General features: G+C 47.4%; 1 protein-coding gene across 1 annotated transcript in view; it reads right to left on the reverse strand.

Moving 5' to 3' along the window:
* The window catches only part of Pdzd2 (PDZ domain containing 2), a 258,752-nt gene that overhangs the window by 77,805 nt on the left and 167,933 nt on the right, over positions 1-13,014 (reverse strand). The window contains exons 4-5 of the mRNA XM_051150986.1: positions 7,324-7,466; positions 4,276-4,408 (exon numbers count right to left, since the gene is read on the reverse strand). Of these exons, the coding sequence (XP_051006943.1) occupies positions 4,276-4,408; positions 7,324-7,466 (276 nt within the window). The remainder of the gene's footprint in view (positions 1-4,275; positions 4,409-7,323; positions 7,467-13,014) is intronic.

Here is a 13,014-nt window from a genome sequence, read left to right on the forward strand (position 1 = left end):
TCACATTTTATTGCCTAATAAAACCAAGAGTGAAAATAAAAAGCATGAAAGAAACTTTGTGGCTGCAAAATGCTACCGCGATTATCAAAGCCAGGCTGCCTCAGATATTTAAAAGACATGCTCTTTCAGAAGATCTAAGTTTCGTTCCCAGAACCCACATAGGAGGCTCATAACTGTCTGTGGTTCCAGGTCCAAGGAGATATAACGCCTTTGGCCTTTATGGGTACCTGCACACACCCATTACACACACACACACACACACACTCTCTAAATAAATAAATAAATAAATAAATACATAAATAAATAAATAAATAAATAGTATCAAAAATCACCCTGGCTGTCCTACTTTGCTTTTTTATTAATGTGATTAAAAAAAAAAAAAAAAAAAAAAGAATTCAAAGTGTGGTGTGGTGCTGCACGCCTTTTATCCCAGCACTCGGGAGGCAGAGGCAGATGGATCTCTGTGATTGCAAAGACAGCCTGGTCTAAATAGAGAGTTCTAGGACAGCCAGGGCTGCAAGAGGAAGCCTATTTCAAAACCCAAGGCAAAACAAACAAACAAGAAGAGACTAAACAAGCTGAGGAAAAGAGGGCTCCTCACTGCAGTCTATAAGGAAGGGGTGTTGGAACTCAAGGCAGGGACTTGGAGGCCAAAGCTGAAGCAGAGGCCACAGAGAAATGCCACTTCCTGGCTGTGCTCACCATGGCTTGGATTGCTCGCTCAGTTTGTCTTTATAGAACCCACGACCACTTGGCTCAGGGGTGACAATACCCATAGTGTGCTGGGCCCTCCCACAGCAGCATCACTCAGGAAATGTCCCCACAGAGCTGCCCATGGGCCAATCTCATGGAAGCATTTTTTTTTTTCCACCTGAAGGTCACTTTTCCTAGATGACCCTGACTTACATCAAGCTGACAAAAAGCTAATGAGCAGCACACAGATCTGACTTCACCATACAGACACCCAAGCTCTTACTATGCTGCAGACTAATAACGTCTTTCTGTGGAAGCCCCCGGCATTCCCTTCATGGGGAAGTGACTAAACTTCCAGACAGTGCCTCCAAGTTTTGTGACAAGCTCTCTGGGTCTAGAATAATAAGATTTTACATTTTTATTATTCTTTATAGTCGGAAGTTGGAAATTCTCCCGTCCTTCATCCCCCAGGAATGAAGATAAAACAAAACCTATAGCTAGCCTATCCTGGTTGGATAAAGAATAGGAACGGCTGGATGCCAGGAGGATCCTGAAGATGGAGGCTCCTCTTCCTCTTGCATGGACGAGCACCCAGTCAGTCAGGGACAAGGTTAAGAACCAGCAGTAGGCTGGACAGCTGACAGCCTGCGTGCAAACAGGACCTATGCTACAAACTGAAAGGCCCTCTGAGGGCCAGGCCAGGTGCCCAGGACCCCGTGGACTGACTGAGAATTGATTCCCGAATATTGATCAGCCTTAGAAGGACCCCAGTTCATGCCCCTCGAAGTCAAAGCCTCTGGGAGAAGCATGCTATCTCTTTCTGATGGCCTGCTCTGTTCCGTTTTATATCTTCTCTACCCCTGGGGTGGCTGAGTGAATGGAAGCGGCAGCCATTTCACAATCCATTGGACTTGGCAGAAAACCTGCTTTTGTCTACCAACGTGGGGCCCCAAGGAAGTTAAATAACCAGTGGGATTCAAATGGAAAACTTTGAATAAAAAGAACACACATCTGCCCCAAGGGAGTGGTTTAGCATCTAGTGAGAGGATTGTAGTATCTGGCAACTGTTATCACTCTACCTTTTTTTCTTTCTTTTAAGGTGAAGAGTAGGCAGAGAGCTTGGCAACACTAGGAATCATCTTTGAGGTCCTGTGAATGTAGCAACAGCATAGCTCTGTGCAGAGTGGAGATGTGTGCACCCTCACATAGGTTCTCCCAGCTGGCCAGTAGTCTTTTTTTTTTTTTTTTTCCCTTTATCTCATGTTTGTGGATAACAGCTTAGCTTAGGTAAGAAATCCCCCTTTTCATCTTCCAAACTTAGTAGGGAAAAGTGTGCAGCACAGAATCCTGGGCAGGCACCTACACTTTTGAGCTGTGCAAATGAAGCAGGCTACACACACAGGACTATGGACATGACCCAGGGATGCCTTCAAACTCCTGATCTGCCTGACAAAGTGAGGAGGTGGTCTCTCCTTCCCTTGAAGCTCTTCCCTGCTGTGTGGAGTGGTCAGCAGAGGGACAGAGAAAGCCCTAGAACTTCTGTTCTTCCTTGTCCCTAGCAAAGGATGCAGACCGCCCTGTGTGTGAAAGAGTCATGAGAAGTTCCCAGGACCCACAGGAATCCCTATAGGAAGAAGAAAACTGCCAGGCAAACGGGGCTCAGCTCTGTCTCTGGGGGCTTACAGCCGTCACCAAAGCTGTGCCTTGGCAAATGTCATGTTCTAGTCAGAGATTTAGGGTAAAAGGTAAAAGGAAAGGCAAATTTTCTTCTGGTAGTTCATAATGGAATCCTAATCTATTATGTGATAGTTGCTCTTTGTTACCTTCTAGAAACTTCTCACAGACACCAGAGTCCAAGGATGCTCAAATACCTCCTACATATAAGATGATATGGTACTTGTGGAAAACGTGTACACATCTTTCTGTACACTTTAAATCATTCCCAGGTTGCCAATACAATGTGAATGCTCTATAAATAGCTACTGAATGACCTAAGGAGCAACAAGGGGAGAAGGAGTCTGTGTGCAGTGAAGATGCGATTGTTATTTTAAGGACTTCCCATCTGAGGTCGGCTGAGCCTATGGATGGAGACCCAGAGAGACAAAGAACCAACTGCGGTCCTCAAACTGCCAATAGATCATGTAACCTAAGAAGGAAAAATATACAGAAACCTAAAGATGCCAAGCTGCAAAATAAAAATGGGGAAGATGGAAAGGGAATGAGAAGTACTGGCAACTGCATCTTTGCAGAGCTAAGATATATGTGGTCTCACACAGATTCTCCCGGCCAGCCAGTTGGCAGCAGAAACAGCTGTGTGGCTCCACCATACTCACTCCTGAGTCATAGGGCCACTGTAATAGGCTCAACAGTACAACTAGAAGGCATATAGTTCCTATAGAAGGCATAGGAAGGAGAGGAGTCACTGTCTCCTGTCCTCGTCAGAGTTGGGACATCGGCAGCCTTCCTCCAGGGGTTGAACGCTATGAACCCATGACATAGTCATCATATTAACACACGCATGAAAGAAGCCCCGACCTGGGGTTTCATGATCCCATCAAGACAGTGAAAACCAGGGGGTAGAGGTGGCAGTAAAGTTGGGTAGACAAGAGGGCTGTGTGCCAAGCGCTTGGGTGCCTGGCACTGATGACGGCACCATGACTTCTGCAAGATGGCAGCCACTGAGGATGCTCTGCTTCACTGTCTTATCCGTACAGCCAGGGAAGATGGGAAGGTAGAGGTGGCTGGACAAAGCAGGCACAGGGCTTCCTCCAGCTTCATCGTCCTAAGTGCGATTGGACCAGGGCCCCTGGCTTGCCCACGGACAGCCCTGGGACCTTCCTCATTCTGGCCTTAGAAGACGCAATGCTTACTGCTGTGGCTTGGCTTTGGAGTGTTCATCCCCCAACCCCTCAGCTATGTTGATGGCCTGGTCCTGGGTGTGATGCTCAACAGTGGGACTTAGGGAGGTGGCTGCATCCTCAGGGTTCTCACCTGATGAAAGGATGAGCCCACTAATGGATTAATAATTAGAGTACGGTAGGAGGTGGTAGGAACTGGAAGATGGGTTGGACTAAGCGAGTTGCTGGGGTGTGTGCCTTTGAAGGCTCTCTTCATGTCTCAGTGCCGTCGTTTCTTGACTGCCACGGGGCAGACAGTTTTCCTCTGCCCACCACACTCTTCTGCCATGAAGCTTCTGGCAGGCCCGGCAATGGATCCAGCCGATCACAGACCGAAGCCATGAGCCCGAATAACTTTCATCGTCTTTAGGTTACTTATCTTGGGTAGTTTCATCATAGTGACAAAAAAATAAATAAATCTACCCAGTCTCCTTCTTCCCTACTCTGCATGCTTCTGCACCCATTCCTTACCTTATCCTTCACTCTATCATTCCTTTTCTAACAGCCATCTTTAATAACTTAAATAATTCTTCACGCGCGCTGGCCCTGTGGAATTGCAGCTGCTGCATAGCCCAACGTATGTAAGCTGTAAGCATGCACATAGCTATCTGTGTAGCCTGGGAAAGGCCCACACCCAGATTCACACTTCTGCCATAAACATTGAGAACGACAAAACACGACCTACCTTGCTGGCCACCACCAGCTGTACCATCCCAGTGGCTGAGCGCAGAATGGCCACAGCTTCCTCGTGGGAGAGCCCGACCAGTAAGTGACCATTGATCACCAGCAGTTCGTCTCCTAAGGACAGCCTGCCGTCCCTGAGGAAACGGAGATGGGGGGGGGGGCAGGGGGAAACAAAACAAAGCAAAACCCTAGTCAAGACATTCTGGGTTGGAGCTAGGAAAAGTCATGAGAAGGGAGAGCTAAAATTGGGTGGAAGAGGAAGCAATGACATCCAAAGATGGTCTGGGGTGGGACTGCTTTAACACTGGTATCTAGACTCCCAGGAGAGGGGCGAATATCTCTAGGATTCTTGACAGTCACTTAGTAATACGCTCACTCTTAAGCTAAATGTATCTGACGTCAATGTCAATGACACTTCATCTGGGTGATTATAATGACAGATCAACTAAGACCCTCCGGTTTTAGGAGAGTCAAGTCATTCTTTCTCGAATCCTCCCTGTCATCGGCTCAGGGCTATTGCTAAGCTGAGCACAGGCAGTGCCAAGACATGCTAAGCTCACCTGCAGCCCTTCACTGGTCTGTTGCTCCCATCAGACAGAGGCAAGGTTCTTTCTGGGCTAACTGGGGACTGGTGCTAAGTGCTATGCGTACCTCCCCACCCCCACCAGCAGAGCTACGGGACCTCGAAGATAAAGTTTCTTGAGGTTTATTTCACCCTTGGGTCCCCACAGACAAACTACGCAAACAGAAGGATCAAGTGCTGAACTTGCTGTTGCTATAGGATTGAGAGCTGGCCCATTTCGATGGTTGTAGGAACTCTGTGTCTTCTCATTTCAATCAGGCCCAACTCTGAGCTTCCTTCTGGCAAGAGACTCTGATGTCACTGGGTCTGTCTCCTTAGGGTAGGGTCATGGCCCTCAATGCACATAACTCTAGAACACTGGGCGGGCCTACGCAGTGATTCCACTGAACTGGTGATGGACCAAAAAGGAGCCAAATCTGGTGAGGCAGAGACTATGGGCCTAGGGGTCTACCCTCCTCTCAAGGTTTGCCATCACTACCCAGGTCCTGTCATGGAACCTGCGCATGCCTTGCACCCTCCTGGGCCCACCCAGCGCTCTCTCTCTCTCTCTCTCTCTCTCTCTCTCTCTCTCTCTCTCTCTCTCTCTCTCTCTCTCTCTCTCCTGTGCTTCCTCCCAATGAATGAACCAGCGTCTCCCCTTTCATCAGCATCTCTCTTGCTGTCTCTGTCCTCTGGGGTGCACATGGTAATCTTTCTTTATGAGTCTAGGTTCTAATAAAAGACAAGGGGCACAAGGGACTTCCAACAGCCTCTGCCTTCTGTTTTCAAAAATCCCTAAGTATAGAGATGCCAAGGGCCCCACTAGTTATTTGGCATGGTGAAAGAGAGGGAATGAGAAAGTCACCAGGAGGGACACACTGGAATCTCAAGGGGGGGGTGTGGGTTGGGGGCTGATCCTACGGGAGGAGGGGGACCTGGCATAGACGATTCAATGGCCATGGCTAGTGGGCTTCCTTATTCACGCCACCACCAAGACATCCCGGTTTATCCCTTTCCTTACTCTGCTCTCTAATTCCACTTTCTCTCATCTCTTGTTATTAATTAGAATGCCCCACTGATGAGTTGTATAGCACAGAGGAAACACACACACAGCACTTCTGGCTAAAAATGAAAAGAAAACGATGGGGACCATTTAGCCATAGCCCTGATGGGAAAGCAATAAGAGCATCTCCACATAAAGCTTATCTCTGAGCACAGGAATTTCCCAGTTGCCAACCTGCCAGATAGACCAGAACGTAAGACATAGCATTAATGGGAAAACAGCCGGCTGTGGAGCGTTCCTTAAGGCATATCAGGAACGCCATTCAGGAAGTTTAGTGATGCTCATCTGGGTTAAAGCCATCTAAGGTCTTAATCTCTTAATAATACTGTCACTTGGATAATTGACAGTTGTAGTTAATCTTACCACTAGTGTAGTAGTTTTTTGTTTTTTTTTTTTAAGCATCCTGCTATATGAGGCTGAAGAGCAGGATGCAGTCTGCTAGCTTTTGCCCAGTCCTGTCTTTACGTTTCTGTTACTCAGCCTAAACAACTCTAGCTCCATCTCATCTACACCCTATGAGGCAGACTTTCGCTCACACTATGGCTCATCATAGCCATCTTGGAGTCTGGGCCCCCTGCCAGAAGAAATTCCAGACTAGATAGAAGACAATCACTTCCCCACCAGGGCCATTCTCTCTGTAGTCTCACTGTGTACACGTGGGCATGGCAACACATGTTCATACCCCATGCCTTGTAAATAGTAGTTACCACACGTGAGTGGAAGAAAGTAGCCCAGCGAGGACCATTTGGGGATGGCTATATACCTCACACTCAGATAACCTTTTTCATATGTGCTCCAGCTAAACACAGTCCCTCTCACTACTTCACACAATTGTTCAGATCAAAAAGTAGGCTTTTAAGTGCCGCTTTTTTAGGCTATATGGAGAAGAATCACATTTACTTTCCACCTCCTCTTGTGCAATGGAGACATGTGATGGTGTGTGCGTGCGTGTGAAACTCTGAAAGATCTGACCCATTTGCACGGTGGCCACATTTTCTGTCAGTGCCACTTTCCTGAGTCATTAGTCACAGTCTCACAGGACTTCAGATGTCAGGAACGTGACCTTCAGTTCAGGGGCATCTTCTTAATAAATAATCACATAGTGCCACGGTCACTGCTAGCATTCCAAGAGTTAGGATAAGCAAGTAATCTAAAAGGGAGTACAAAGAAACGAAACCTCTGCTCCACGGTTTAGAGCATCCCGGTTTCCTCCCTAATGAGCCACTTCCTGTGCTCTGAGGTGTGTCCAGTTAGAACGGCTCTTGTCTGTTTCCTCCAGGGCTCCCACATGCCTTATGCACTGTAACTAACAGAGCTTTAATCAAGTGAAAGACACTAGTACCCAGCACCGGAGGGAAAGGGAGGAGGAGGAGGAGGAGGAGGGCAAGGGGAGGGAGAGGGATGAGGGAGAGTTATTTAGTCACCTGTGAGCGGCACCTCCTTCCTTCACTTGGGTGACAACGATAGCGTGAGGTGAGCGCTTTGATCCTCGGCCTCCACTAACCTGAATTCCCAGCCCATCTGATTCTTTGAGCAGCTCCATCTTCCATATCCGGCCAACTTCCTCCTTGGAAGAAAAAGCGAGCGTGCATGAAGGATGTTGAGACACACAGCATTGACATGGTAGAGTAGCACTGTCACATCAGGCCAAGCCATCTATCACCAGACATCACAAGCACAGAAGAAAAGGCCTTTGCTGATTGGACCAAAGTCTGGCTGTCAGTGCTGATCCATAGAACTTTCTGGAATAATGGAAATGTTCTATCTGTGTCAATCTATAGGGACTCACTGCCCATATGTAGGCGTGCAGTGGTGGCCAAGTATCTACATTTTAGTTTCAGAGAATTCTGTTTAGCTAGCCATCCCAGTTATTAACATCCTATCAGGTGTCCTGTGGGTAGTGCGTCTTCCTCTTGGGAATGCAGATGGCACCGTGCATACAAACACTGCTCTACTCTGGAGTGCTTATACTTCTTCTGTACAGCACTAATGCACATGGGCAGGTCAAAGGAAGAAAGCTCAGCTCATGACTGGGTACCAGGAAACCTCCGCTAGTTTGCAGGATACTCTGTGGGAAAGACTGTGAGCTTTGTCACAGGTAAAAGCAGTCTTGGCGGGCTTTACTCTTGGGCACCCCATAGATATCCTGTGATAGACTGAGTGGAGCCATCCTGAACCTGAAATTCAGGAAGCAGACCTGGGGACTCCACCTGGACTATTGTCTTTCTAATCGACCCTCAATGGGAGAAGGAGACCTCCCTTCGCACAGGACACAGGCGCAGGCGGAGAGGAGAGAACAACAGGTTGAGACCTGGCTTGAGCGCATGTGGATCAGTGAACAGGCTGGACCAGCATGCAGGCCAGAGACACCTAAGGACCCGTCCCGTGGAACGGATACCGGAAGGTTCACTTTTTTCCCTTTAACCTTTTTTCCCTCTTGTGTAAGCTAGTTGGGTTGTATAATAAAGTTTAATTGTTAAAAAACAGAGCCTACAATACTCTGCTATTTATAACTTACAGAGCCACCTACTAGATAGATACTGTTCCTCACCTTTAACGTGAGAGCCATTATTACTATTTCTGTGTTTGTTGTAGAACTCAATGAAGCATCCATGGGAACAGAGTAAGACTGAGCAGGTACATGGCAGATGGTGACAGGAAGTCAGACAGTCCTTGTCAGCTACCCCTCATGAGAGGCTTGGGGCCAATGTGCTTCAGATTCCTTTGCCTTCTGGAATCTCACTCTTCCTCAGAGCACAGACATGAGAAACCCAAACGGAAAGCAGATGAAACTGATGCTGAGTGTTGGTCAACAGAGCAGGTGTTGGTCAACGGAGCAGGTGACAGCATCGGTTTGCATGCTACCTGCTCATTAAAGTACGCGTCAACCCTCACTGAAAGCTGCCCTTTCTCCAAGGCTGATGTCTTTAAGCCCTCTTATTGTTGGCTGCTTTCTAGTTTTGCTTGATTTTCCTCTGAAATCTCTGGTTCATGCCAAAGACATGAACCTGCCCCCTGCAAGATGCTTGCATTCTTTGAGACACTTCAATGCTCAGAGATACTAAATTATAAAATCTTAAAAAAGAGTAAAAGTGTGTGTGTGTGTGTGTGTGTGTGTGTGTGTCTGTCTGTCTGTCTGTCTGTGTGCACATGTGTCTAAATACCCACGGAAAGCATCAAACCCCCACAGACTTGGGAGTTACAGGCGCTTGTGAGCTACATGATATGGGTTCTAGAAACCGAACTCGTGCCCTCTTAACTACTGCACAATCTCTCTAGCTCCATAAAAATATTTTAAAGTGATTAAAAAAAAAGTTTAGGTACAGTTCTGTATTATTGTTGTTTTTAAATCACTAGCGATATGAGCATGAGTCACACAGCACACTCCCCAGCATCGGCCTTTTAAATTCATCATGAAGGTTCAGTGCAACCACCAGCGTCCGTCCGTAGGAACAAAGCTCTCATCCCCCTGGGAACAGGCAACCTGCCCACTAGAGCTGCTTACAAAACAGAAAGAATGTGAAGCATTGATAAAACCTGAGATACATGCTGTCAGCAACTGAAGTGAAACCGCACGGACGGTAAAAGGCCCAGATGTTGAACCACCACTGATGTGCAGCAACAGGAATGTCTACAGAAATTATTACCAAACTGAGACCTGGTGGATCCTACACTTCTGTACGGTGTCGCTCGGTGGGCCTCCAGTATTCCAGCAGGAAGCAGTGGTGCCAACCGTCTCCTCCATCTACTGACCACAGGCAAACACAGCCTGTCTGGCCAAATGCAACTTCAGAAGCCACTGGCTTACCGCAGCTGTTCATGAACTTGTCAGTGAGCCCTATTTCATCCAATCGTCTTGCTCTGAACTCCACAGTTTTGGTTTGCTGCCTCTGACCTTTGGAACGCCTTCCTGCTTTCCATTAGGAACACCCTCCCTGGCCTTCACAGCTTTCATAGCTCCACTATGTCTAACAGCCATCCTTGGGAATCAGAGTGGCTGCCAAGGTGGCAGCTTGCAACAGCTCCAACACAGAAGACCCAGTGTCCTAGTACACAACACTGGAAGGGCATGGTGGTCAGTCTCTATGCTTGTTAGCCGTGTCTCTCGTGCCAGCATCCTTCTTGGCTGCCTCCCTAGGCTCAAGAGAATAGAGCAGTGGCTTGCCTCTTCCCCCTCTGGGTTCTACTAGGTAAGACACCATTCCTTCTCCCTCGGCCAAGGAAATCTGTGGCTCTTCTTTCAAAGAGCAATAGGGCCCATTACTGAACGCTTTCGGTTTTAGCTCAAAGTAGTAAGAATGTGTCTACCCCATTATTAGTTCATGTAATTTCCACCCCCCCCCCCATCTTGTTGTCCTTGTGTTAGGCAGAATACGTAGGTATGGTCCACAAAGGGCATGATACTAAATTTATTCCTCCCCATTTAAAATGCTTTTAAAAATAGGACTTATGACCAGGTTGTGGTGGTGCATGTCTTTAATCCCAGCACTTGGGAGGCAGAGGCAGGTGGATCTCTATGAGTTCGAGGCCAGCCTGGTCTACAAAGGAAGTCCAGAGCAGGCAAGGCTACATAGAGAAACCCTATCTCAAAAACAAACAAACAAACCAAAAAGTAGGATCTATGATTTTTTTCAAAAATGAAACTATGCCCAAAGAGGTAGAAAAATAGCCTACATGTGTACTCTGAAAGTTTCATAAGGAGCATTCACATAATCCATAAGCTCCTGAATCTAACACACAGATAGTTGAAAACACAGCAAAAGACAAGGGGTAGCTAGCAGGTTAAAGTGCTAGTCCTGGAAACCACATTAAAAAAAAAAAAAAATGGCTCTGTGGTGCATGCCTGTGGTCCTAGCACCTGGGCGGCAGAGGCAGGTAGATCTCTGTGAGTTCAAGGCCAGCCTGATCTACAAAGTGAGTCTAGGTCAGCCTGGGCTACACAGAGAAACCCTATCTCAAAAGACAGGGTGGAGTGTGTAAGGTATGGTGCATGCACCTGTAATTCCCGCACTCCTGTGGTGAGATAAGAGATGAAATAGGAGAATCAAATGTTCATGTTTAGCTAACCTGGATAGTCAGTGCAGAGACAACAAAGGGAAGACAAGGACATGCCCCCCCAAAATTCCTCTGAATTCTACATGCATTGCTATGGGACACATGTGCCTACATGTCTATACACACACACACACACACACACACACACACACACACACACACACACACACACACACAAAGTACTATACACATTTCTAAGATAAATGGTTTTACAGGGTATAAACAGAGGTCTGTAAGACAGGCACCGCCAACTGATCTTTTCTTACTCCACTTCCAACTAGTCTATAGTTAAAAACCAGACTTCTTCACTGGGGGGTGGGGGTGGGGGAGATGTACACTGTTTATGCATGTGGAGGCCAAAGGTCCCTGTTGGGTGTCTTCTTGGATGTTCTCTACCTTATAAATTGGATAAGGTCTCACTGAACCTGCAGCCACTGGTTTGGCTAGACTGACAGAAGTCTGAGTCCTAGGTTGCCTGTGCTGCCAGGCTTGGGTTAGAGACATGTACATCCAAGCCCGTGCCTTCATGCGGCCCAGCAAGCACTTTACTGACCAACTCCTCTTCTTCACTTTCATTCAATAAGATGATTTCAATCAAAGGTAGAAATTCTAAGTTATCCAATGAAATCAATGAACATCGCCTTGCTTGAACGTTTTCAGTCTACTGGAGGAGTCTAAACAGCAACACAGCAACAGAGGAAAACGCTATCAATTTATCTGTATAATTGTTGTTCTGAAATTTAGCTGCTCAGGGCTAAAGCAACATTTAAGTTAAAATGCATATTTCAAATTTACTAGGCTAGAGTCAGTACTGGCCAAAAGCAAATAGGTTCCCCTAAACAAAACAACACTGAATGTATTTCCAACTGCCTGCTTACAACTCCACTCTGGTGTTTAATTCAGACCTCAGCAGCGTCAAGACCAGACTCCCCTTCCAGGCCCCCCCTGCCCCCCAGCTACTCCTAGATTTCCCTACTCAGCAGGAAATGGCTACCACCTGCTCACCATGCAGAGAAAGTGTCTGCTCCAAACCCGTGTATGATCGCCACCATCACTGCCCACACCTGAACCACGGGAGCCATCTGCAGGGTCTGCTGCTGCAACAGACCCCCACATCTACCCGCCATTTTCCCTAGCGGCACTCTTATCGAAGCCACAAGCATCTTTGGGTTGAGTGATCACAAACGCCCGTAACATGGGCTCTTAGCTTACTAGTTGGTTTCATAGGATATTCGCTACTAACCATCCAGGGGACACACTTTATAAGGACAGGCCATGACAGTCCCTGCTTATACCCCTTGGGGGCTTAAACTAGCTGTGGGCTGAGAAGAAGGTTCACACTCTGTGCTGGTGGACATGACCTTCTGTCCAATGTGAAATGCCATGGGTTGTTTGAGTTTATTGAGCCCCTGGCTCTCAAAGGGGGGCCCCGCTTCCTATTTCAGAACCAGGTTTGTCTCAAAGGGCCCTCCATGGTCCTTTGCCTGGGGATGGGATGGCTTCCCTAATACCATGACAGGGAAGGTTAAAAAAAAAAAAAAAAAAGCACAAGAATAAAACCAATGTGTCCTTGAGGACCAATTCCAAAAAGATCAACACTGTTTATCCATGGAGTGAAAATGCCTACTGTGGGGAGGGGAAGCTGGAAGGCCAGCCATTGGAGCTGAGCCATGGAGACACAGGCCAGGCAGGACTCCAGTCAATTGTCTCAACATCCCCGGCCAGTTTCTGCTGGACACTGAGAGCTCTAGTTTTGATGGCCTCATCTCTGTTACCATTCATTCCTTCACTTGAAGCCTCATTGGACGGGTCGTTCTGATCTGCCTGAGATTCTCTTTACCGGAGCTCTAGCTGGCTGCCTTAGAGGCCTTCCCCCATTTGATTTCCGCCGGATATTCTGAGTGCCCGGTTTAATGATGCTTTCTTAGCTATCTGTTTAACTTGCCGTGCCCTCTTTTATTCTGGCTTGCTATGCACCTAACCAACTCACTGGAAAAGCGAGTACCGTGGCTGTCACAGATCGTCCTCTGGACTGTACAGAACAATGTTAGACGCTAGCC

This window comes from Acomys russatus, chromosome 9 (assembly GCF_903995435.1).
Source record: "Acomys russatus chromosome 9, mAcoRus1.1, whole genome shotgun sequence".
NCBI classification, from domain to species: domain Eukaryota; kingdom Metazoa; phylum Chordata; class Mammalia; order Rodentia; family Muridae; genus Acomys; species Acomys russatus.